Source organism: Alosa pseudoharengus, unplaced genomic scaffold (assembly GCF_046254945.1).
Source record: "Alosa pseudoharengus isolate Yale_2024_CS ecotype anadromous, Long Island Sound unplaced genomic scaffold, YU_APseudo_1.1 YU_APseudo_1.1_scf_9, whole genome shotgun sequence".
NCBI lineage: Eukaryota > Metazoa > Chordata > Actinopteri > Clupeiformes > Clupeidae > Alosa > Alosa pseudoharengus.
The window spans coordinates 22,740,196-22,765,345 of NW_027468881.1; the positions used below are offsets into that span (position 1 = coordinate 22,740,196).

At 41.4% G+C, this 25,150-nt stretch overlaps 3 protein-coding genes across 3 annotated transcripts in view; all 3 read left to right on the forward strand.

Moving 5' to 3' along the window:
- Window positions 1-805: 805 nt before the first annotated feature.
- On the forward strand, window positions 806-1,810 carry LOC143115257 (neuropeptides B/W receptor type 2). The gene has a single exon (XM_076277227.1). It carries the CDS (start codon window positions 806-808, stop codon window positions 1,808-1,810), a length of 1,005 nt encoding a protein of 334 aa, XP_076133342.1.
- An 8,069-nt stretch (window positions 1,811-9,879) lies between these two features.
- Window positions 9,880-17,236, forward strand: LOC143115258 (nociceptin receptor). The gene is made up of 5 exons (XM_076277228.1): window positions 9,880-10,064; window positions 11,446-11,801; window positions 12,032-12,454; window positions 14,936-14,968; window positions 17,220-17,236. Exons 1-5 carry the CDS (start codon window positions 9,880-9,882, stop codon window positions 17,234-17,236), a joined length of 1,014 nt encoding a protein of 337 aa, XP_076133343.1.
- Window positions 17,237-23,151: 5,915 nt separating this feature from the next.
- The window catches only part of xkr7a (XK related 7a), a 15,831-nt gene continuing 13,832 nt past the window's right edge, over window positions 23,152-25,150 (forward strand). The window contains exon 1 of the mRNA XM_076276125.1: window positions 23,152-23,684. Coding sequence (XP_076132240.1) covers window positions 23,152-23,684 — 533 coding nt within the window. The remainder of the gene's footprint in view (window positions 23,685-25,150) is intronic.

Below are 25,150 nucleotides of genomic sequence, written 5' to 3' on the forward strand. Positions count from 1 at the left end.
GATTCTGTGGATACTGGATATGGGGCCCCGTTGTACAATGTCTGCATACCACAAATAGTGCAATCATACAATCAATGAGAGCATGTGGTTATAAATTCTTTGATGCAACAGTTGCTTTTCTGGACCTGTGAGTGACATTTGGGTAATTTTCTGCGGCACACCTTAGGGCACTCAAATGGCCAGCAGCGGCACTGGCGCACACTATGACTTCACACAATCTCACTCCAGCCAAACATGCGATGTTGACAAGCCTACAACCAAATACTGTACGCAAAATAGAACGGTGACATTATCAGCTAAGTTGCAACTACCTTTGTTCGGTGCGTTTACATGTCAGCAGAACAATGTTTAAAAGCAGTTTAAACCATCGGAGGCAGCAAGTAAACACGTGGGCCAATATTTCCCCGCCTTCACATGTGCGTAAAACACGGCACGCTGAAGTCTGGCTGCGGTACCCTACCAAAAAACTCTCACAACAACTCTCACACACCATATCGAACGGATCAGGCGACCTTCGTGCTTCATCAAGTGGTAAGGTAATACATGTTATTCTCCTGTAACCAACAATGATGCATGCAAAAATTGAGAGAGCATTTGCAATTCCATGTCTCCCCGTCTCCATGCCTGTAACTTAGCGCGCTTTAGAATATGTCTCTATTCATTTGCACTTAAATGGAAATACTTCTGTAGTTTATGTTGGTATTCTCTTCATTTCGCAAACATTTAGACTACTTTTTAACTTTTAAATCTTAATTTCCCCCACTTTTTATAGGAGCTTCAGCTAAATAACTAAAGTATGGAAGATATGAATGGAGACAGTAATGGCAACTGCAATTTCTCCGTGGAAACCTATATACACAGCAATCAAACCAACCTCAACTGCTCTTCTCAGCCTCGGTCCCTCTATCCTGACTTCTACATCGCTTTACCAATTGTGTACTCAGTTATTTGTGCGGTTGGACTAACGGGAAACACAGCAGTCATCTACGTTATTTTAAAAGCACCTAACATGAAAACAGTCACAAATATGTTCATATTAAATCTGGCGATAGCGGATGATCTTTTTACACTGGTTTTACCGATAAATATCGCCGAACACTTGCTGACCAACTGGCCCTTTGGTGGGGTGCTGTGCAAACTTATTCTCTCGATTGACCACTGCAACATATTCTCTAGTATATATTTCCTCACTGTGATGAGTATTGACCGTTACTTGGTGGTGCTGGCCACTGTGCGCTCACAACGGATGCCTCACCGGACCTACAGATTCGCTAAAATTGTCAGCCTCAGCGTTTGGGTCTTGGTGTTCATAATCGTTTTGCCGTTCACTGTCTTCGCCAGTATCTATGTCAGTCCTGGCGATGCGGGGAAGAGGACGAGCTGTGTCCTAAACTTCCCAAGTCCGGAGCTACTGTGGTTCAAAGCTAGCCGGATTTACACCCTGGTCCTCGGCTTCATCATCCCTGTGTCCACAACTTGTGTGCTGTACAGTGTCATGCTATACAAGCTGAGGAACATGCAGCTCAGCTCAAACGGCAAAGCGCTGGATAAAGCCAAGAAGAAGGCAACTATGATGGTGTTCATAGTTTTGGCGCTCTGTTTGTTCTGTTGGACGCCGTTCCACCTGAGCACCGTGGTCGCTCTCACCACAGACCTGTCCCCAACCCCAGTCGTAATAGGAATCTCCTATTTTATCACATGTCTAAGCTACGCCAATTCCTGCCTCAACCCTTTCCTGTATGCGTTCTTTGATGATAGTTTTAGAAAGGCATTTAGGAAAATTTTGGAATGTGGACCTAGTGGCATATAAAAATTGCCTACTGTTTCACAACAGATGCACGCCAGTAGAGCCTTAATGTCCAAGAGTCTTACCGTTCTCTTCTGTCCAGCTACTTGGAGAGTATTTACTAATTGTGCCATTGAGTGCAGGACGTGCGGAATTTACGTTTACTGCCAATGTGTGCAGGACGTGTGAAATGTATAGCCTACTGTTTATTGCAGAAATCGATCTGGCTACTGACATGTGTTTTAGTTAATATTTGAGTTAAATGATGTTGAAGATGATGGTTATGATGATGATTACGCGTATGGATGTACACATTGTTATAGCAGTTAACGAACAAGTAGCCCAACATATCGGATTGTCGGGGAGGGTAAATCAGATTGTGGATAGGCTAATAATGATTATGGATACCACAATGATTATGGATATAGGAACGGTGATAGATATTATGAGGTGGTATATTTCAAAATATAATTTAGGATGCAACTGAGCTAGTTTGTTGATAAAGTAGTTACAATGTATAATAAATTCAACATATAAATATGCACACATCCTGTTTCTAGTTGCAAACAGGAGTTCTCGTGTTCAAAACACCATTGCAAATATATATTTTGTCTGGTAGATAATGGTGTGTCCATCCATTCGTTAGTAGTTGACGTGCGTCACTTCGTGATTAACTGCAGTGACGGGCAGATGTCAAATCTGATGATGAAGAACAGGTCCAGTATGACAGCCACTGCATACTTCGTCCCTCAGATTACTAATGATAACCTTTAAACCGTCCTTAAGCATACCGTCCTTAACATTTTGCTTCGCTTTCTCTGTACAATATGCAGCGCAAGTTTCATGAAACTTTAGAAGGCTAATCAATGCAGACGCATGTTGAATCTGTCAATAAAAGTAGAAATATAACAATGTGCAGTGTAGGTTTTCCTTGAACTTCTGGGTGATGGTGAACGAAATTGTTGCGGTTGTTGCAATTTGTAGCCAATAGAGGGCAGCAAAGTATTTCAACAGGCCCGGGCTTAACACGGTTTGGTACATAAGCACCTGATACAGTATTGTGTGGGTAGTTTCCGATTCTACAATGTATGCATGCATATTTAATAGTCCATGTACAATCATCATACTTTGAAATAAATAACCTGTTTGCATTCTGTCCAAACAATGGTTCTGTGTTGTGGAAGTGTATCTCAATTTCATCTTCCCTGAAATTGCATATTGCTCTGTTATACCATGCCTACTTGGATCAGGGGAGTACAAGCAATGTAACACTACAATATTATCTATAAGATCTATAGATGTTGTTTATCTAGCCTGAAGGCTGTTATCATCCAGTATAAAACGTTTCACAATACTCTGAGAGGCAGTTCAGACGAGTAAAGGGAGTGGAACTTAGCAGATGATGTCATTTAAACCAGAGACTTTCTAGTGAGGAGACACAGCACTCAAAAATCCTCCATAGAAATGCATGGGGTTAGTTTGTAACACCAATATGGCAGTTGTCTACACATATACCACCCCTTCCCAGGCAAAACGTCGACATGTGAATACATTGAGCCAATCATGTTGTGTTGTGAATACATTTAGCCAATCATGTGGTGTGTTGTGACGACACCGTGCCAATCGTGTGTTGTGATCTCGCCGCTGGAGCAAGATTGGTGTCGTGAAGCCTTGCGCACGTGCATTTCTGCCGAAATAGATGCCCGATAAGTCCCCAAAAAGCGTTGCAATATGGCGGCTGAGAGGAGGGACTTGCCTAAAAGGACTTTGTTTAAACTAGGCAAATAGTCAAGACAGTTTAGAGTCTGGTAAATAGGTTTGCTTTTATGTGACACATGGAATTAGGCAATAAATATGTAATCAATACATGTGATCATGTTATAAGTATCAGAGCATAAAGACAACTATCAGCACAAATATTTTACTGTCCAATAATATCATTAGCACAAACAGATTTACTGATGATGGCTTTGCCACTAGTCATGTAGGTGGAATTGAGAGATGTCTCAGAAATAATGGAGAAGACATCGTCATTGTGATACAGTCCAACAGTACCAACAATTTAGCATTTTTATAAAGACAAAGACTGATGTGATGTTGCTTAATGGTCCAGCTATGCTCCATCATAAATGTATGGCCTTAATAATGGTGTTAATTGCTTCTGCAGCAAAGACTGCTGAGTCAGTATGAGAGCTGCAGATTTGTGTCCTCCTTGGTGATTCATGGCAGACTTAATGCTGCTGAGGCAGTCAGATCTGTTCTATGGTTCTATTAAGGAGGTGAAATATATTTTTTTTAAGAAAACACCACATGCTCAAAAACCAAAGCCCGTCTCTTGCCTTCATTACACCAATATACCACACACACACACACACACAGAGAAAGAAAGAAACAAACACACACACATGCTCAAAGTCAGTCGAGACACACTCCCTATTGCTCTCTCACCCTCAGTGCCCCCCACAGGCCCACACACACACACACATACAGTATACACACACAAACGTAGGAGGCACAGGAAGGAAGTCTCTCTTTGCTTTCTTTACAATAACAATCACAGCTGCTTTTATCACAAACAAACAAACACACATACCACAGAATACACTTTGTCAATATGTTATTCGTATGATTCACTTAGTTCTTTAGATTAGATTAGATTAGACATTAAAGGTGCGATTTGATCTGTCACTGATCTATTCACTGATCTGTGCTGTTCCAAAATGGTATTTTTTATTGCACATTTGAATATGTGAGTTTGCACCCAAAATGTGTTTTTTTTAATGGCACATATGAATATTGTGTTTTGAAATTTAAATTGATGATAAATTACCATTCCCTTCGCATTTTGACTGGCCGAATGCTTACCTGAAACAGCTGGCCCATTTTACCTTAGATGCTGGCCCATTTTACCTGAAACTGCTTATGCAAAAAATGTTGGCACAGTTGATGTTTCAAGAACTGTAGGGCCTAAATAATTATATTTTATGACATAATTTCAACACAAAATGATCAAAAACAGTCATTAGTAATCATATATAGTATTATATTATTTTCCCAACTGATTTACCAAAAAGTGGCCCAATTTAGCTGATATCACATATAGTGATAATATATATCTACATTACTATATCTACAGTAGTAACAGTAGCACAGGTTTATGGGCAGGCTATGGAATATAATATATATATATATATATATATATATATATATATATATAAATATATATGTATAAATATAATATATATATATACATATATATATATATATATATTATATTCCCTAGCCTGCCCATAAATATATATATACAGGGTAGGAATTTCACGGCGGCCACGACGGCCATGGCCGTCGTAGCCCCTTGCATTGGCCGTGAAGCCCCTTTGAAAATCAGAGGTTTACAGGCCACGGTGGCCTTGGTGCCCCATTCTTTCAATATTCTGCTTTGCGTCCTACTAATAGCGATTTTTAGTTAGCCTGTGGCCTGTCAAAATAATCTTAGCATTCACAGCGCAAATTAATTTAGTCTTTTACGCAGTGGAGAAAGTGACAGCGCAAGAATTGTGCGTCCAATTCACCCATTCTTCTCAGTTGAACTACTCGCGAAGTAGCCTATACATTACATTACATTTGGCTGACGCATTTTTAGCCAAAGCGACTTACATATGTCAACTGTATTACAAGGGATTACATTGTCCCCGGAGCAACTTGGGGTTAAGTGCCTTGATCAAGGGCACAACGGTGGAAGCCGGGAATTGAACCGACAACTTTCAGGCTACTGCATGCTAGCCCAGCTCCTTAACCACTACACTACCACTGCCCCATCTCACATCACACTATACATCACACAGACATCACAAGTATCACATGAAAGAGCTTTTTCACAGCCGATAATTGCTGTGTTGAACGGTTCGCGAGAAAAGTAGGCCTAAATATAATTCAATTTAATCATACATTCTACTGAAGGTTTTGCGTCCCATGATCTCCCTACCCATTCATCTCGGTGGAACAATTCACGAACTCTTCTTTTAACACATGGCAAACCATATATCGGAATAAACAGCAGACCTTACCGAACACAAAAGTGTAAAGCAGTCCCCTGTACAGTTAGCCGTTCCAGAGTAATCTAGTTTTGAATTTGCAGTAAATTTCGACATGCATGGATGTCTCCAAATTTGGGCTTTGCGTTTTACAATGTGTTTAAATTGTTCCACATGATTTCATAACGGGCCAAATACAAAATAAACGTTACAAATATCGCCTAGATATTGGTAAATCATAGGACAGCTGACTAAGAGTTTGTGAAAGCATTTGATCACAAAATGCATGCATCTAGGCTATTTGAGTCTCTTAAAGCTGAGCTGTGCTTAAATTGTTCAATCAATACATGATTTCATAACAGGCCAAATATAAAATAAATATATAGCCTAGATATCTGTAAATATTAGATGATCAGATGATTTACAGTTCTATGTAATATGTCATGTTTCATGTTTTTGTAATGTTTCATACAGTGATGCAGGTCTACTGCAGTGAATAGGCCAAATACAACTTTGATCATTTTTATAGCCTACTACTGTATAGTTAACTTTGGCCTTGGTGCCCTGACATGTGGCCTTTGTGCCCCCCACCAAATATGCCCAACTGAAGGCCAAGTGGCCTTGCCCCCAGAATGGTGAAATTCCAAGCCTGTATATATATATATTTTTTATATTTATACATACATATATGTATAAAAATAAATATAACAAATATATTTAAATATATATTTTAAAAAATATATATAAATATAATGTATAGTATGGGGTGTTAACAGTGCAAGGTCATAGGTGAGACAGTGTAGGAGTAAATGTAAACAGGAATGCAGTGCAATACAGTCAATGTAAACAGGTAAACAGTGCAGTAGTAAAAATTAATCAGGTAAACTAATAACAGCTAAAGTGTAAAAGGAGGTGTAGTTTTGTTCAGCAGTGTTACAGCCTCTGGAAAGAAGCTGTGCCTGAGCCTGCTGGTGCGGGAGCGCAGGCTCCTGTATCGCCTGCTAGATGGGAGTAGACTGAAAAGACCATGGTTTGGGTGGGTGGCATCCTTGACAATGGATTTGGCTTTGTTTGTACAGCGTTTATGATATGTGTCACGGATGGAGGGGAGTTGGGAGCCAATAGTCCTTTGGGCAGATTTCACTACTCTTTGTAGTGCCTTGCGAGCAGCAGCGTTGCAGTTGCCGTACCATACAGAGATGCAGTTAGTGAGTATGCTCAATGGTACAACGGTAGAAGTCATAATCCTAGGACATACAGTAGGTGTGCGTTTTTTCAGGGTTCGTAGAAAGTGAAGGCGCTGATGCGTTCTTCACCAGACAGGAGGAGTTGAGAGACCAAGAAAGATTTTCAGTGATGTGTACCACAAGGAACTTAAAGCTAGACACACGATCCACCTCAGCACCTCTGATGTGGAGAGGGATGTGTGCCCTGCTCTTGGCTCTCCTGAAATCCACAATGATCTCCTTGGTCTTCTGGGTATTGAGTGCCAGGTTATTGTTTTTGCACCACAGGTGCTGAACCTCCTCTCTATATGCTGTTTCATCCTCCTCTCTGATCAGGCCCACCACTGTGGTGTCATCTGCGAACTTAATTATGGCATTGGAGCCATAAACAGGGGTGCAGTCGTGGGTAGCAGAGTAGAGTAGAGCAGAGGGCTCAACACACATCCCTGCGGCACGCCAGTGTTCAGGGTGATGGTGGAGGAGGAGAGACTTCCTAATTTAACAGCCTGCTCCTTATTTCATAACAGAGTATCTCCTCTCCTTCTTTACAGATCCACATATTTCTGCATCCCCATCCCATGGGCAAGCTGTGTGTGTGTGTGTGTGTGTGTGTGTGTGTGTGTGTGTGTGTGTGTGTGTGTGTGTGTCACCACCAAAAACTATAAGGCTGAGGAGGGATGCTCTCACATTACACTGTGTTCTCCAGCAGGGATGTGATCTGCCCCATTAATCATTCTTTGGAGTCGCTAGCTCCGTGCACAGCCTTGTAAACACCCAGTGGCCTTACCGTAAAAGCCAGTAATAAATATCCACAACCCTGTGCTCTCCATCCCTCAGTCCACATAATTTTCTTTCTTTCTTTCTTTCTTTCTTTCTTTCTTTCTCATCTTTCTGTGTCTCTTCTTCTCTCCTCACCTCTATCTACCTTCTTTCTCTCTCTCTTTCTCTGTCTTTTGCTCTCTTTCTCTCTCTTTCGTGCCATCCAATATGGAGTTATTGAGGCTCAGTTTCTACGGCCCACAGACACAGTGGTTAAACAAGGGGACAGATATCTCCGGTGGGTGTCGTGAAGGAGACAGTCCAAATCCTGACTGAAGAACTAGGGATCTATTCTTACACTCTCAAGGGATCACCTAGCAGTGGCTAAAACGGAGATGTCAAGCACAGTGACTGATGATAGACAACAAGTCTGTGTCAGGATTCTCACAGGTGTTTGTTGGGTTAGCGGGGGTGGGAGGGGCACACCCACAGGTTTATATTTGAAAACAAAGTCACAGTTCATGCAAGAGTGCAGCACTCCCTCGTGTCACACCCCCTTTCCTCTGCACTGCAGATACTTAAATCTCAATCTCTTTCTTTTACAGCTGTATAAAACGATGGCTATGCCTGGAGGAGCAGTTATACTTTACGCTCTCCTGGCCCTTCAGAAGTGAGACGTGATAGAGCAGTCAGTTGGCTCTATATCTGTGTTACGATGCCACCGGGCGCAGGGTGGGCTTGAGCTCGGACGACGTCGTGGGTCCATTAATCAGCCCGCCTGCATGCGTGCTTGCCCTTGAGAAAAGTGCTTTGTCACACACACGGGCGAGCACGCAGAGACATGCTGTCACAACTACTGACATGCGCATGCACAACATAAACACACGCGTGGATGCAAACACACACACACACACACACATAAACACACACACACACACACACACACACACACACACACACACACACACACACACACACAACACACACACAACACACACACACACACATACACATACAGCATACACACAAAACACACACACAACACACACACACACACACACACACACACACACACACACACAAAACACACACACAGCATACACACAACACAGACTCACACTTATTAACACTAACACGTGCAGACTCATGACATAACATGAGCACACATGAATCACATGCACAAAGGATGTATGCACATACACACAGTCATCAACCCATACACAAATACTCCCACTCGTACACACACACACACACATGCACACACACACAGAGATGTATACTCACAAATATATCTCCCAACCCTACTTTCACTCATCTAAATAGACCCAAAGTTAGATTGTTTGAGTGTAAGCTAACTGGATGAATGGGGTATAAAGCACATCTCAGTTTCTTGCTCAGTAGGCAACAAGAAACTCAGTTTTTCTATCTACTGCTGTTTACAACATGCTTAGTAAAGTCCTTTATTTACAGATATTACTGATATAACAGTTTCAAAGCTGCTGTGTTCAGAGTAGGCACATGCTGTAAAATGATGAGATGGAATAGGCTGTAAAGATACAGGCATGGTCACGTAGAGATGGAACACATAGAATAGAAGCACGCATGACAAATTAGCCATAAAATATCTTGCCTAATTTGTATTCTGTATGTATGCCACCTAGTTTAACCTTGTCCCTAGAAATCCACCATATGAGCGAGTGGGCGTGTGTGTCTGAAATGGAAGAGAGGGAGAAAGAGAGAGAGAGAGATGTCTTAAACTGCTCTCCCTCCTCGCCTAATGAAATTCTGCGGTCCATTAGAGGTTCTGAGGTGCGGTATACGTACCCTGTTTCAGCACGCGATTTGCCATGATAACAACTGGACAAAGTGACCATATGGAACCGGCCATCGACAACGTTCCTCTTAGTTAGTTTATCTTTAAGAGTCTGCAAGTTAGGGGGTGGACATTACCACAGTTTTGTTTGTCCATTTGGATATTTCTTTGACAGAGAATGAGAATGTACTTTGACTTAACGGTTAGGTTGTTGGCCACACATTCGGCTTCTTAGTAGCCTGTCAGTTTTACATATACACAATGGAGTTCATCGAAGAAAGCATACGTTTATACAACGAATCATTCGATCAAACCAACTCAACTGACCTCGACGATGGGGATGAAGTTCTTCCTACCGGCGTGAAGATCACCATAGCAGTGGTGTACATGATAGTATGTGTAGTTGGTCTCATCGGCAATAGTTTGGTGATGTACGTGATAATCAGGTAAGGGTATCTTTTTCCTTGTAAATGGCACTTCATGTACTGTAGGCTACATTATTTAGATAAATAAGTATGGCTACCACATGCATATTCGCCTACAGACAACATTATTTTCGTTATTTTCGAGTTGTAGCGCCTATAGTGCAGCATTGAGGAAAATGTTTTAATTAACGTTATTGTACTTGACCAAATAAGCATCTACATGGATTATTGCACAAGGCCAACTGCCACTTTTACTTGATAAGTCTACATGGAGAAAAAAACAATGTTATTAATTATTGATGCCATCTTTTGAGATTGATAGATGCAAATGCATTAATAGATAGATAGGTTTAATGCATTTGCATCTATCCAAATAAGGCATGAATAATTAAAAACATTGTTTTCATCTATCCATATCTGTCTGTCTGTCTGTCTGTTTGGTGGTTTGTAGTACCTGAGTAGGAAAGAAGGTCTCTGGCTTGGTAGGTAGCCTGTACCAGGGGGGAGGCAATAGTCTGCAGTACCTACAGTATACGCACAGTGGATATAGAATTAAGGAACCTCATATAGGGCTGCCTCATTACTTTATTGAAACCTCTCTTATGTTTCACATATATTTAATTTCTTCACTTTGCCACAATGACAGGGCATCAATAAGTGCATTTTGGTGTTCTGGAAAAAAAATATCCATAGGCGTTTAGCATTTCTAGCCCTGAGGATTTATGTAGAGTGTGTCATTTCTGATGAATTCTCTGCACCTCCCCTGCAAAATCTGCTGATGCTCGTTAGGGGTTTTGCAACCCTGCCAAATGCAGGACAGCCTGATGTAAATTAAGGCTTTGTTAGCCTCTCAGCTAGCTGCTTGACAAGAAGTCGTGTGGCCTCTCTGTGCATGGCTGTGCATGTGTGAGTTTAAGGGTGTAATTACTCAAGAGTTCCGTCTCTGTACTTGCATGATATAATGATGTACTGAAATGATTGCTGTACAATTATGTGTAGGTGGATGTGGAAGAAATAGGTGGATGCTCAGAGTTTTTGTGTGTGTGTGTGTGTGTGTGTGTGTTCGTGTGTGTGTGTTTGTGTGTGTGTGTGTGTGTGTGAGAGAGAGAGAGAGAGTGTGTGTGTGGTAAAAGTGAGAGAGGATGGCAAAGAGAGTCTAAGAAAGCTCTTTGCCAATTCCAATACACTCTGAGAAGTTGTCTCACATTCTCTGTCTATCAAGTGATCACATGTCAGATCATAGGTCCACATCAGATGCTGCGTTTCTCCATAAAGCAGTATAGACCCTTTCAACAATAAAAACAAACACAATGCTTGAACATTCTATTTGGTTCCCAATCTACTTCCTCTGCATTAAGAACTCTCTTGAAAGGGTCTATAGCACTTTCCCCTTACATTACAGGTACACCAAAATGAACAGCGCCACATACATCTACATCTTCAACCTGGCCTTGGCAGACTTCCTGGTGCTGGCAACTCTTCCATTCCAGGGCACCGATGTCCTACTGGACTTTTGGCCCTTCGGCCTGAGTCTCTGTAAGATAGTGGTCAGCATTGACTATTACAACATGTTCACCAGCGTCTTCACACTGACTGTGATGAGCATGGACCGATACATCGCCGTGTGCCACCCTGTACGTTCACTCGCGGTGCGCACCACCTCAAAGGCCAAAGTGGTCAATGTAGGGGTGTGGGCAATCGCCTCTGCCATAGGAGTGCCAGTTATGGTGATGGGGCAGCTGGAAGTGGAATCCAATGGTAGTCCCTTCTCCTTCATAATGTTTATTTTATTATTCCTGTTTCTTACTGTAAACATGCCATTTTGATTACAAGAACATTGCTTCACCCCTTTTTTGCATTGATAGTCTTTGATATACTGTAGCATCTTTATAATGTTTAGTAAGTATATACAGTATCAAGTAAGATTACAGTATGGAGATAAGATTACAGTATGGAGATTACATTAATGGCCTACTTCTTGGTTCCAGGTATTGAGTGCATGGTGGTTCTGCCCAGACCTCACCGGTACTGGGAGCCTGTCTTCGGCACGTGTGTGTTCCTCTTCTCGTTCATCGTGCCCGTGGCCATCATTAGCGTGTGCTACGGGCTGATGGTGCGGCGTCTGCACAGCGTGCGCCTTCTCTCTGGCTCCCGGGAGAAGGACCGCTACCTGCGCCGGATCACGCGCATGGTCCTGGCCGTGGTGCTGGCCTTCGTGGTGTGCTGGGCGCCGGTGCAAGTGCTGGCCCTGGTCCAGGCGCTGGGCAGCGTGGACCTGGGCGGCAGCGAGGCCCGCATGGTGGCCATGCACTTCTGCATCGCGCTAGGCTACGCTAACAGCAGCCTCAACCCCCTCCTCTACGCCTTCCTGGACGAAAACTTCAAGCGGTGCTTCCGCGCCTCCTGCCCGCACCGCGGCCTGGGGGGCGGCACGGACGCGTCAGGGAGGAAGTCGTCGAGGAGGAGCAAGTGGTTCGGTGGGGAGGAGCACGAAAACGGCATCGCGCATGGAGAGATGGAAATGGCTGAGGGAAATCATAGGCAGTAGTGAGAATAGGCCTTGAAGAGGAGCACTTCACAGTCATCAGGGCAGTGGTAGGCTAGCGGTGTGGCTAAGGAGCTGGGCTAGAAAAGTTGTGCTCCATTACCGACTGCCACCGATGTGCCCTTGAGCAAGGCACTTAACCCTGAGCTGCTCTGCTCTGGGGAGAATGATGTGTAGAATTGTGAGTTGCTTACCCAGCTGTGCCGCACCTGGCTGGGGCACCTGCACTGTACGCCGGCGGCAACCCGGGTTCAATTCCTGCCCCGTGGTCCTTTTCGGATCCCACCCCGACTCTCTCTCCCACTCACTTCCTTTCAATCTCCACTGTCCTGTCACATTAAAGGCATAAAAAGCCCAAAAATATACTTAAAAAAAAGAAAAGAATTGTGAGTCGCTGGCGGGCGCTGTACCGCAACCGGCTACAGCGTCCATACCATGCTCGGGTCCAAGTGCCCATGGTTTCGAATCTGACCTATGGTCATTTACCGATCCCACCCCATTTCTCTCTTCCACTTACTTCACTGCCCTATCCAAATAAAGGCAGAAGCCCAAAAAATATACTTGTAAGTCGCTTTGGATAAAAGCGACAGCCAAATGAATGATAAGTGATAAGAAGATCGGTCATCAACAGACCAGGGCAGTCAGTCACTCCAAGAACTCTGCCAATGGAACAAAAGAACTCTGCCAATGGAACAAAAGGGCTCCATCATATTACCATATTCCTTCACCACACTGAGGAGGAAATGTGTATTATTCTGGAGGAATGTCATTAATTAATGCATGGGGAAAGTATTACCGAGCTGAAAATCATTATAATCTGTCTTGGCTTTTGTTCTCAAAGCTTTAGTCTTCCGTGGAGTGTGTGATTATGAAGTTTCTAAAAAACAACCAATTCACACGCATGCACACACACACACATACAGAAAGAAAGAGAGAGATAGAGAGAGATGTTTGGCACTACTGAAACATTTTCATAAATTGAACGAGTTTAACATATCATAGCAGTGTTATGAGGGGCCTTTGTTTGAAACTGGCACAATTGGGACAGTGCTGTTTTAGAAGTTTGATGGTTATCTTGATTTTTAAAATGCATCCCTGAGTTGAAATACTTCAATAGTTCTACAGCATGTGCTACACTGCTTGCTCTTATATTGCCAATCCTTTGAACATTGGTAGAAAAGACTTATTTAAGTTTGTTTGGGGTAGAGAGCCAACTATTGAAGGTCTAAGTTAATGAGTATTATAATACGGTATTGTTAGGTTATGATCTTGGGCCTTGATGTTCAGAGAGGCTCCCATCCCAAACCAAATTGGAGAACCTGGATGGAGGTGTGAGGGGAAAGCATGAAAGACAGGAGGAACTGGCAGATGAATGTGTACAGCATTGATCAGCTGTATGATGAACTTTTGGAAAAGATTGTGTAATGTACTTTTTGTACTTGTCCGTATTTATTTATGTGTTACCTTGTTTGTTTATTTGAAAGTGTATTTATTTTTTGTTTCTTCAATAGTTTCTTTATTCACTGTCTGTATTCATATTTTACCTGTTCTCTCTGTATTTTTACATATAGCTACAGATTGAAACAGCCATTTTGAATGTTACTGAAATGACAGTTGTTTTGGGTCTTTCATGTATTTCAATGTTGTAATTGGTGTTACCTATATGTATACGAGGTCCTCATCTTGTTGAGGTTGTTTTTTCTAGCTGGTCATAGAAAGTGTTCAAGCAAAAATGCATCATTTGCCGAAGTGGGGACAGTGTCCCTTTCAAATGCAGATCACTCCTTATCTTGTGGCAGTGTGAGGGCCTCATCATCTGATTGCATCTGGCTAGCTGATAGCAGGCATGAGGAGCTCTCGAGCGGCCAGCGCTCATGTCCGCCTTTGATCTTGGTGGTAGTGATTAGATCACACGACCTGAGTCCCTGCTCATCACCTGCGTTCAGCTCCACTTAGTCACAAAGCAAAGGCGGCCCTGCCATCCAATTATACAGTTGTCTCAATGAGCTATTTATCTTTGTTTTCATATTTCTTCATAAGGTAAAATAAATGTTGATTGTTGACAAAGTGAATCAATGATGTGATTGATTTTTATGTAAATTAAATATAATAAATATGGTCAGTGTGCATATGGTTCCTTTTTACACATTGCATAATTATGTCTGTAAATTGTATTAAAAGTATAAACAGTTTAAGGAGAGAAAACAAACTGCCAGTTCAAATACATGAAATAGACGATGATATTGCAGATATCATTGTGATATTGTCACATGAGACAAATTAATAAATTAAGCCTGGTCTAAAATAAGCCCTTTCCAGGAATGATTGAGAAATACATCTGTGTTGTCTACGGCCATAAATCTAGAAAGAGAAAAAACGAGTCCGAGACATCAGAGCAGACGTTGTCACCATGTCGTTGCTGAAAAAGATAAAAGGGTGATATTGATATTGAGACTGTCCTGGACATGTCTCATCTTAACCCGCACGGTGGCCTTGTGATATTTAGTAAATACAAGAAGACTCCTTAAGAAAATATCTGCTTATAAAGGTGGGAAGGACCGGTGTGCAGTGCAGTGTATCAAAGACTTATCAAAAGTTACAATGTCTGTATCCCCATTTATTCAAGAGGGTATAATCCTTGAAAAGGAAAAAAAGACATGTGGTTTGCTCACAGTGGCTTCTAAAAATAAACAATTACCTTTTTAAAACAGTTTTGAGGGTATGCTGCTGCAGTTAATAATAATAATAATAATAATAATAATAATACATTTGATTTATAAGTGCCTTTCAAGTCACCCAAGGACACTCACACTACAATTAAAAGGTTATGGATGTTACTGTATACATTACATACAGACAGACATTACAAACACAGAGGACATTGCACAATTAAACATTCAAGACACTACACATTACATACAAACAGAGGCACAGACACAGATGACACTGCACACCAGAAAGCAAGAATATACAGACACAGAGTATAGTGGAAAGAAAACATTGTGAGAAATAAAATGAAAAGTAAGATAAAATGAAAAATCAGGAACAATCAGGATTTTGAGGCAGTGGAATGGGGTTACGACGCTGCAGTTGAAGCATAGGCCTGCTGCCTTCTCCCACAATAGAGCTCTGACACTTATGATGACTGAGAGGTCTTTGGCCTCACCGTGACAAACGACCAGGGGATGTTGTTTCAAGCCTCTCATTAGAAGACCGAGCCAAAGGCGGACGGGGAAAACAGCTGAACTGGGAGGATTCTTAATGCTGAACTGGCAGCCTCTCCTCTACACCGCTATACCCTGGAGAGGACAATGTCCAGACTCTGTAGTATCGAGGTGGAGAGGCCACCATTTAGCATTATGTCAGACCTGCAAGGATCAAGGACTTGATTCATGAAGGTTTGATTCTTCTAACATCATAATCTAAAGCCACTGACGGTGGCTCACTGTCATAACCGGTCTGTTACTATATTGTAACACTTTATGTTTATCCTTTATTTTACCAGATGAGTCCCATTGAGATCTTACATCTCTTTTTCATGGGAGCCCTGGGACAGCAAATGTTTTATTCTATGTAGCAAGGAATAAAGACATCATGATTGGAAGACTACTACTAGGTCACTGAGTTATGGTTGTCCTGGTAACATAAGTACAGTATAGTCCTTTTGTACAGTGCAATCATTGTTATCACTGAATATTGTTTTACTTTTTTACCTCAATGTTTTTCTCCAGTTTTTCATAATTATTGGAAAAATTGGAATCTCTGCTTTTGGCTCATTTATTTAAAGTAAGATAAATACAGCTCTTGAACATATCCCATCTCTGCCTTGTGGCTTAACATGATTGGATTTACTGTATGTTTATAAGTCGTCAGTCATCAGTCATTGTTGGTTACTAAGCGGGCTGGTACTTTGTCTCTAGATAGGCAGCATTCATGAGGTGCCTATGTGGGGTAAGCTAGAGGGTTCAGCAGTGCTTTCCTGTAGTGGAGGCTAAACGCTAGTAAACACAGTTTATCCACCTCTGAAATATCAGACATAAAGTTTATCCACCACTTATTACAGTTTATCCACCTCTCAAAAGAGTTTATTCACCAATTGCAACTTTTAACATTCAAAATTCACACTGTATTATCCACATTCATAACATGTATGAACACTTTGGTATTGTTATAAACATTGGACAATAACCTACACCATCATCAAACATGTTTTCAATGCCGTTTTAAAAATACAATACCGCATGGCGCAGTCCACCTTACCGTGATCATAGAATTCATAGTTTACCCACTTCTTTACCACTACACCCCTGGTTCCAGCAGATGTGTCTAGCTTTAGTGTGATGATTGTTTATAGTCCCCTGTCTCATGAGCATGGTATGCGTTATGGGTGCGCACATGAGAACAAAGACTCCTTTGCCTCTACTATCTTCACTTACAGGCCTCAATGTGACTAAACTGTAGTCCACATCCAACGCATATAATCTCAAAGCATTCATCCATTTAGGCACCCCCAAGATGGCAGAGTCTCTTTGTGTTCTGAATAAATGCTCAATACTGTAGTATTGGGCAGGTGTTGTTTACAGTAATATCATACTCTTGATGATATTATCTCCTTTTTGACACCTGTGCAGATTTGTCTCTTCTTTAGTCATATATCTCTCTTCATTATCTTTTATTTAAATATGACAGATTTAAGAGGGAAGTTCAGTTGGTGTTGTCCTATTCCACTGAACACCCAAAATTCAGTCTGGAACATGTTGTTGTTCACTTTATTAATCTGACGAAAATAAATTAAAATGTTACAGATGCAGACGAAAAACAGACAACATTTAACCCCTAAACACAAACAGTAAAAAATAAATAAACATACAGTACATGACCTGACATGACCTTAAGTATACAGTGTGGATAGTCTGATAGGGAAAAAAGGCAAACTTCTAGTATGATTGATCTAAGAGGGAAGTCCAGTTGGTGTTTTCCTGTCCCATTGAACACCAAAAGTTTAGTCTGGAACATGTTGTTGTGATTAAAGGCAGCATGTTATGACGGCACACCATGGTGCACATCACTCAAAACACTGCTGCTTTGTAATTCAGCTATATTTAGAGCTGATTTATTAATTATGGCTGTAATATGATTCTTGGTCATGGTAATATGCGTTGGAACATGAAAGTTATTGTAGGCCTTTCGCCAGACCTTTTCAACAGTAACAGTACAATAACAAGGTACATCTGAGAGAGAAGATCAACATGATTATGATATTTGGGTCCTTATAGTGAAGCTTGGAAGGACAGTATATCTGTTAAACTTGAGATGCTAGGAAGATATACTGTAGTGCAGTTAATGAGTTAATTTTAGTCAGATTTAGTCAGATAGTTTGGAACATTGAGATAAAATAAGGTAATATAAGGTAATACCATATGATATAATACGATAAAATGTGATGCAATACGACACAATATGATACGATAACATTGATCAGATAAGATGAACTATTAATCTGACAAAAGGAAATTCAGATGTTACAGCAACAGGCGAGAAACCGACAACATTTACCTCTGAACACAAACATAAAGAATAAATAAATAGTGCACAGTACATGACCTAAGATGTAACCCTCACTGCTTTTTTCATTAAAAAGATAAGTACCCTCAGATGTTGGATCATCCCACCTTGAGTCAACATACAGTGTGGATGGGCTAATAGAAAACAGGCAAACTTCTAGGCCTATAACTGTTTCAGAGCTTCCTTAGCATGTTTGCATAGAATATCATCATGCTATTCATCATAGCAGAACTTCCTAACAGAGTTTGATTCATTATTGAATGTTTTACCTATCTGGTTTGAATAAAAAAAAAATGTTTGAGAACATTTTCATAAGTAAATACCATATGTGTTTCCTGTCCGCTAGTCTGAACCAGTGTTGCTATAGCTACAGGATGGCATAGACATCAGGTTTCTTTAGGAGTGGGCTTACTGTAACACGTTCATGATTCATATTATTTAGACTCATTGGAGGAGTTTGAAATTCGAGAAGATTATGTTTTTGCTGTAATGTACCCTAAATCAGGTAGATCAATACTAACTGTGACCTGAGGTTGTTATAGTGTTGTAGAACAAGGCCATTGATTGCTAAGATGGAAATGACAATAATGACCTTTAAAACAAATTTTCACTTCAGGCTACAGCATTGCTTTTATCAAACATTTGTTTTGACATTAACTATGAATCTTTTTTGGATCTATGGATTACAGATGTTCTTAGTCATTTCTATATTTGGTCACAGGCACGACTTGGCCTCTGTGGACTTGTCGACTATCTATCATGACAATGAGCTGCACGATGAGAGTGGAAGAGTGGCTGCCCAGACTGTCCCTTAGACACAGACTGGCGGCCATGGAGTGGACTTACCATAATTAACCTTACGCGACTATTAACCAGGGTTTATACATTGATTATGCAAAATGTCTTAAGATATGAGGGCAATACAAGAGGGCATACATGGGAATGCATTTATTTTCTTCATTCCTCTTTATAATTAAAGCAGATTCTGATTCATTGGGCTATTGGGCACTGAGGTCAATACATGGGTGCAGTTAATACATGTTTTTTTTTGGAGGGGGGGGGGTTAAATAGCATAAAGCACTGTTATGCTGTTCTGCGGTTTATACACAGTGCAGCTAATACACAGGAATTTACTGTAATCAAAATGCCCTCTCCCTGTACCTTTACCACACATCTGCCTCTGTACATGCTACTAGAAGGACTGGAAAGTAGAGGGAAGTTAGGAGAAATGCCGAAACACTGACTCACAATCAGTTTTATTTATTTATTTGGTATGAGTGTATAAGTGATGTGTCCATCTTTGATATAATTATAAGTGAAGTACATGATCAGGAACCCTAAAGATTTGGCTATCAGATTTTTCCAGTTCCACAATTATTGCAACACCCTTGAAAGTGAACCCATTTTGACGAATTTCTTGAGCAGCTCCTTGTCAAAAACAGAGCAGTTTGCATAATTTAACTGCTCATTCACCAGTTAAAAACATGGGTTTGAAGCACTTCAGAGTGTCCCTCTGCATATATTTTATTTGCATATATTTTATTACTATAATTTCTGTTGTCAATCTTTTCATGATCTATACAGTTAGTTGCTACCACCTTGATATGGTGGGGGCTGTGACAAACCTCAGGGGGCCTTCATGCACTGTAGAAAGATTTGGGGTGGGGGGGGGGGGGGGTCAGAACCCCTGGTTTAGAGGCACTGGGGGTTAGCCGTAGATCTGCTGGTGTTAAGTAAATGGTGGTTTTATGTTTATGTTAAGTTATGTTATGGCAGATTCCTTTGCTTTAATTTGATCTTGGTTTGAGCATACCAAGAACTGTGTCAGTAAAACAAAGTAATTTTATATACTTTACATGACATTGAATAAACCTTACATGACATGAAATTCATTAGGGTAAAAAATGAGGATACAGGTTTCCACTCTATCAATCTGTCATCCAGCTAATCAATCAATCCATCAGTCACTGACAATCTATCAGCCACTGCGACTTCCTCCATGACCATCACAGTGCAGTTGTCAGTCAAACTACTGGATTTCATTAGGGAAAGAGCTCAGTGACCATGCTTTGGTGAAATTGTTTTCATTGAACATAATGAAAAATGACTACTTTAGAGACAAGAGACATTTGAAGAATTGTCTTCTGTATATGCTTTATAATTCTGAATCTGAGCAATTATTTTGTCAATTCAGAGGCAAAAATGTGCTATTTTTTTATAGCCTTTATAGCCACCCAAGGCATGGTCTGTCTGTGTGTTGAAATACTGCCTCCCAGTGACAGGATTACTTCAAATCATCATGCACAACACCACCAAAGCCCACAGAACATTGTTTATACATGATCATATGCAATCTCAGACAAGATTATCCACATGAAACCTCTATTCACTGAGAAAATGGGTACTACCTTCCTACCTGCATATACAGAAATAAGTCTATTAAAAGGAACTCTAGTTGTTAGTGGATTTTGTTTCCTATATCTCATGACACTTTACCCAACCATTTCTTGCTGTGAGACCTGTGATAGAGTACCATCATACTGTACAGGATGGGTTCATTTGATGGGCCTACATATCCTGCCTCCATCTCAGACAACAACCATTATATATATATATATATATATATATATATATATATATATATATATATATATATATATATATATATATATATATATATATATATATATATATATATATATTACACAGGGTTTGTTGTAATATATGTGTTGTGTCATAAGATGAAGAGGTTCAAATCAGGAGTGGTCGGTGTGTGTCCATCTCTAGTTATCCATCATGAAACTTTATATTGGAGACACCAAAAATTATTATAAGGAATGCTGGGAAGGATTTCTTTGGTCCCTCCTGGTATTAGAAGTGGTTAAAAAAAACATTCCCCCATTGACAGTGACGCTTAATGGAGCCCGTTAAGAGTCATTTAGATAAATTAAGGCAAGTGATTAAGTCGGACGCTTTATAGGACTTTGATTAAGTGAGCAAGCATACAAAAAGAAAATTCCCCCAAACCATTTCCTCATTCTGTGGCTATTAGTGTGTTTAGTTCTCTGAGCGTCCAGTAGATGGAAGCCTTCACAAGCGTTTGCAAGTGCAAGTGCAGATTTGGATTTCAGAGGTGTTGACAGACCTGCCATGTTCACCTCTTAACGCCTGTGTTTTTCTGAGAGAGCACTCGCTCCATTACAAAGCCCTTGACTGTAGACACTCTCACCAGCACAGACCAACCATGTTGAGACAAGCTCTTGGGGGCCTTTCACAAAAACTTAACAGGATTCAATCGGCCAAATAATAAAGGCCAAATGGGATCTGAGACATTCGAGAATAGATTCATTCTTGTTCAAACACTTGTCCAACGTCTCTCTCTCTCTCTCTCTCTCTCTCTCTCTCTCTTTCTCTCTCTCTCTCTGTGTGTGTGTGTGTGTGTGTGTGTATGTGTGTGTGTGTGTGTGTGTGATTAGAGAGAGAGAGACATTTTAGTGCCAGTTAAAATGTATAGATTGGCTACCTGTTTTAGCCTTGACTTGCACTACATATTAGACAGCAATATATCACTTGTTACACTCCTTCATTTAGAAAGGTCGTTTGGTCGTTTTTTTTTTTTTACAGCCAGTTGCTCAGTTAATACCCTTTTAAAAGTCTGCTCTATTCTGTGTTCTGTGCGACTGGCAAGATGCTTTTAATTCAGAGAAAAATATGTACGGATCTATAGGCCCTTTAATGATCTGGTGTTTTTAATACACTATTCAGGGTCATTACATGGTAGCCATAATAAGTAGGCTACCACACCACACAGTAATGTTTAAGCTAGTCTACAGTAAATGTCAAAAGTCTCAAAGGTCTCAAAGGTCTCAAAGGCGTCAACAAAAAGTTATTGTGTGTACATCCCACCTTCTGGCAGGTGCAGGATAAATGAATCTATATGAATCTATAGGATATGAATCTATCTATCTATCTGTCTATCTATCTATTTATCTATCTATCTATCTATCTATCTATCTAATGTCCGCAACACAGACTCCCATACAAAAGACAACGTTTCGACCCTGCTGGGTCTTCTTCAGGCAAAAGTCTCAAAGGCAAAAATTGTTTTTCAAAAACAATTTTCTGAATGGGGTTTAAACATATAAAAGCATATCAGGGGTCAGTAACAAGTCAGTAACAAGTTGCAGTCATTGCGCTCATGTTTGATCCAAACAATCAAGATGGTATCTTCGACTAGACCCAAAAGGATTTTGATAGATTTAATGGCTTCTTTGCTTCACTGTTTTTATTTTATTGTTATTTTTTTTTGGCTGCAAAAAAAAGACAGTTGAAAGATTGTAATAAAATTATACTGAAATAAAAACATGACGACAGCCAATCGTGATAAGACAGAGCGAGAAAGAGAGAAAGAGAGTGATTATGGTGCTGCCTCAAATCAATACACAGCAACAAGAAAGCTTGGCAGGTAAGCATTGCGCTCTGTGCATTATGAAACCATTTAGCCATTAGGCTACCCATGGGGGCGCCGCTTCCCCTCTGAAGCAGGGACACAAAGAGCGACCGACCATCGCTCACACATAGGCTACACACACACACACGCACACACACACACACACACACACACACACACACACACACACACACAGAGAGAGAGAGAGAGAGAGAGAGAGAGAGAGAGAGAGAGAGAGAGAGAGAGAGATATATTGGGGACACATATGGGTGTAAGGGGTAACAGTGCGTCTCAAGTATCCATCTATATGAATGATGCGGTTATTATTAATGTCTGGTAATGCTCCGAAGTCGGGCAGCTTGCTGCTGAGATGGAAATCGGCTACAGTCACTGTATTCTTTTCTCCCTCTCTCTCCGGCCCTCCCACACACTCGCTCTCGTGCGCGCACATCCATACACACACACAGACATTCACACGTCGAATACACACATTACACGACCCCCTCCCTTTCTCTCTCGTCTCTCTATTCTACTCTTCTACAACAAATATGGCCGCTAAATCGGATGGTGCAGCCGTCTCCTTACAAAACGAAATTAAGCCTGTGTGCCAACCAGGACCCGAGCACCGTTCGCCACAGCATCATCTCGCCGGGAAGCGGTACTCGGTTCTGGACTGCTGCTGGACACTCTGTGCCCTTTTGGTCTTTTTCTCGGACGGTGCCTCCGACCTGTGGCTGGCGGCTGACTATTTCCTGAGGCGGAACTACTGGTGCTTCGCCCCAACGCTAGTTTTTGTGGTGGTCCCATCCCTGGTAGTTCAAGTGCTCAGTTTCCGATGGTTCGCCTACGATTTCTCTGACACCAATGGAAGCGATACGGCTGCAGCCGCGGTGGTGGCGGCATCTGGTGCGGAAAGCCATTTCAGCACCAAGGGCAGCGATCAGCAGGGCGCTGGCCGCTCCGCTGCGGCTGAGGCACTGCCTGCCACAGGCACTCGAACCAGGGCACAGAGCTGCTGCAGAGCCTGCGTGTGGCTGTTCCAAAGCCTGGTTCATATCTTACAGTTGGCTCAGGTTTGGAGGTAAGATTTTACTGTCTACCGACTGACAGGTAGCCCTGCACACAGCTCTAAGGAGCTAATTTTGGGACTCAGACGAAAACTAGACAGGAGATTAATTGCATGTGCCTGCCACATCACAGTGTATTCTGAGCCTACTTCCGTGGGAAATTAGGGTTAAATTAAGGTTATTGTAAATAGTTGTCCAATGCCACCGTAAGCCACATTTAGACAAATAGTGTATACCGTAATTTGACACTCTTTTGTGACTGGTTTTCCTCGGAAGTGTAGCACACCCACATAAAAGCGTGGATGAGAACAAGTCCTGTGATGTGAGTGAGGCGGTTTTGTATCAGAGATAGTGCCTTTATACACTCGTCACATGAGGAAAATCATTAATTTCGAGAGGAGCTATGCAATGGCGATATAACATCTATTCCACTCTATAATACTTCATATCTAGGTCATGTTAAACAAAATGACTCGTCCCGTGGTCATTTCAGGGAAACTTAAGGTGAGCCAAAAAGTACTGGTGATTAGACAGTTATTTCCTTTCAACACAATTTCCGTCTAATATTTCCTGTTGTCTCGTGCCAGTTCATCATCTCCGAGGTGGGGGGTGGGGGATACGGTTGCCCCTCCTCCTCGTCTCTCGAGCTTCTGGGTCAATAATCTCCTGGAGAGAAAAGTCGACTCATCTACTCATTCAATCTGTCAAGCGGCAATCGCCTTACGCACACATAGCCTACCAGAATCTCTTTGTCTTTTGAGCGATGCCAAACAGAGATAGCCTACTGAGCTCAGGGGCGTTGGGCAGTTTCAAGATGTGTGTTTGTGTTTCGTCAAGAAAAGTTTCACGGTTCTCTCCGTTGGGCATGAATTTCATAAAGCAAATTCTTTTGTTATCTGAATGAGATATTTAGTGTATTGTATGCCTGAAGGTTAGACTATCAATCGTATTCATCATCTGTATTGATTATTCTTTTCTGCATACATCTGTAGTGTACATCTTCAAATTCATGTTGGAAGTTCTTCCACATTTCTGACTAGAAAATCTCCCTCAGAGGTAAATCTCCCTCAGAGCATTTCTTTGGCGAGTGCTTACAAATTCAATGAGATTCTACCTCTTAAAAATCCAGAATTAGAGATGCTCCTCTTGGTTTCGATGGGTCCAAGGAAGTATATATATTAAAAAAACCTCCAGATGTCCAACGAGAACACTTAATTTCCAAGGCAGTGCAACTTTTCTATCTCCCCTCCTTAAAGCAGCACAATTATGTGCCTCTGAGCTGAAAGATCACTAGCAGAGCATATAGTACAGGCAATTCCAGGGTTCAGCTTCCAGGAACCACAACCTCTCTTTAAATGCATGCCCTAGTAAGTCACTTTGGATTCACATCTGCTTGGCATCACAGCTATTTATGCTTGTTGTGGTAGGTTGCTCTTTGCTCATGCGGCATTCATCCCCAAGGACTTGTTCGACTGCCTGA

Bases quoted from the DNA above. Each gene is read 5' to 3' on its own strand.
- LOC143115257 (XM_076277227.1), top strand. From the start codon at position 806: ATGAATGGAGACAGTAATGGCAACTGCAATTTCTCCGTGGAAACCTAT.
- LOC143115258 (XM_076277228.1), top strand. From the start codon at position 9,880: ATGGAGTTCATCGAAGAAAGCATACGTTTATACAACGAATCATTCGAT. The intron at 10,065-11,445 runs GTAAGGGTATCT...CTTACATTACAG, and splicing joins GTGATGTACGTGATAATCAG to GTACACCAAAATGAACAGCG. The intron at 12,455-14,935 runs ACCGCGGCCTGG...CATCTGTGTTGT, and splicing joins CTTCCGCGCCTCCTGCCCGC to CTACGGCCATAAATCTAGAA.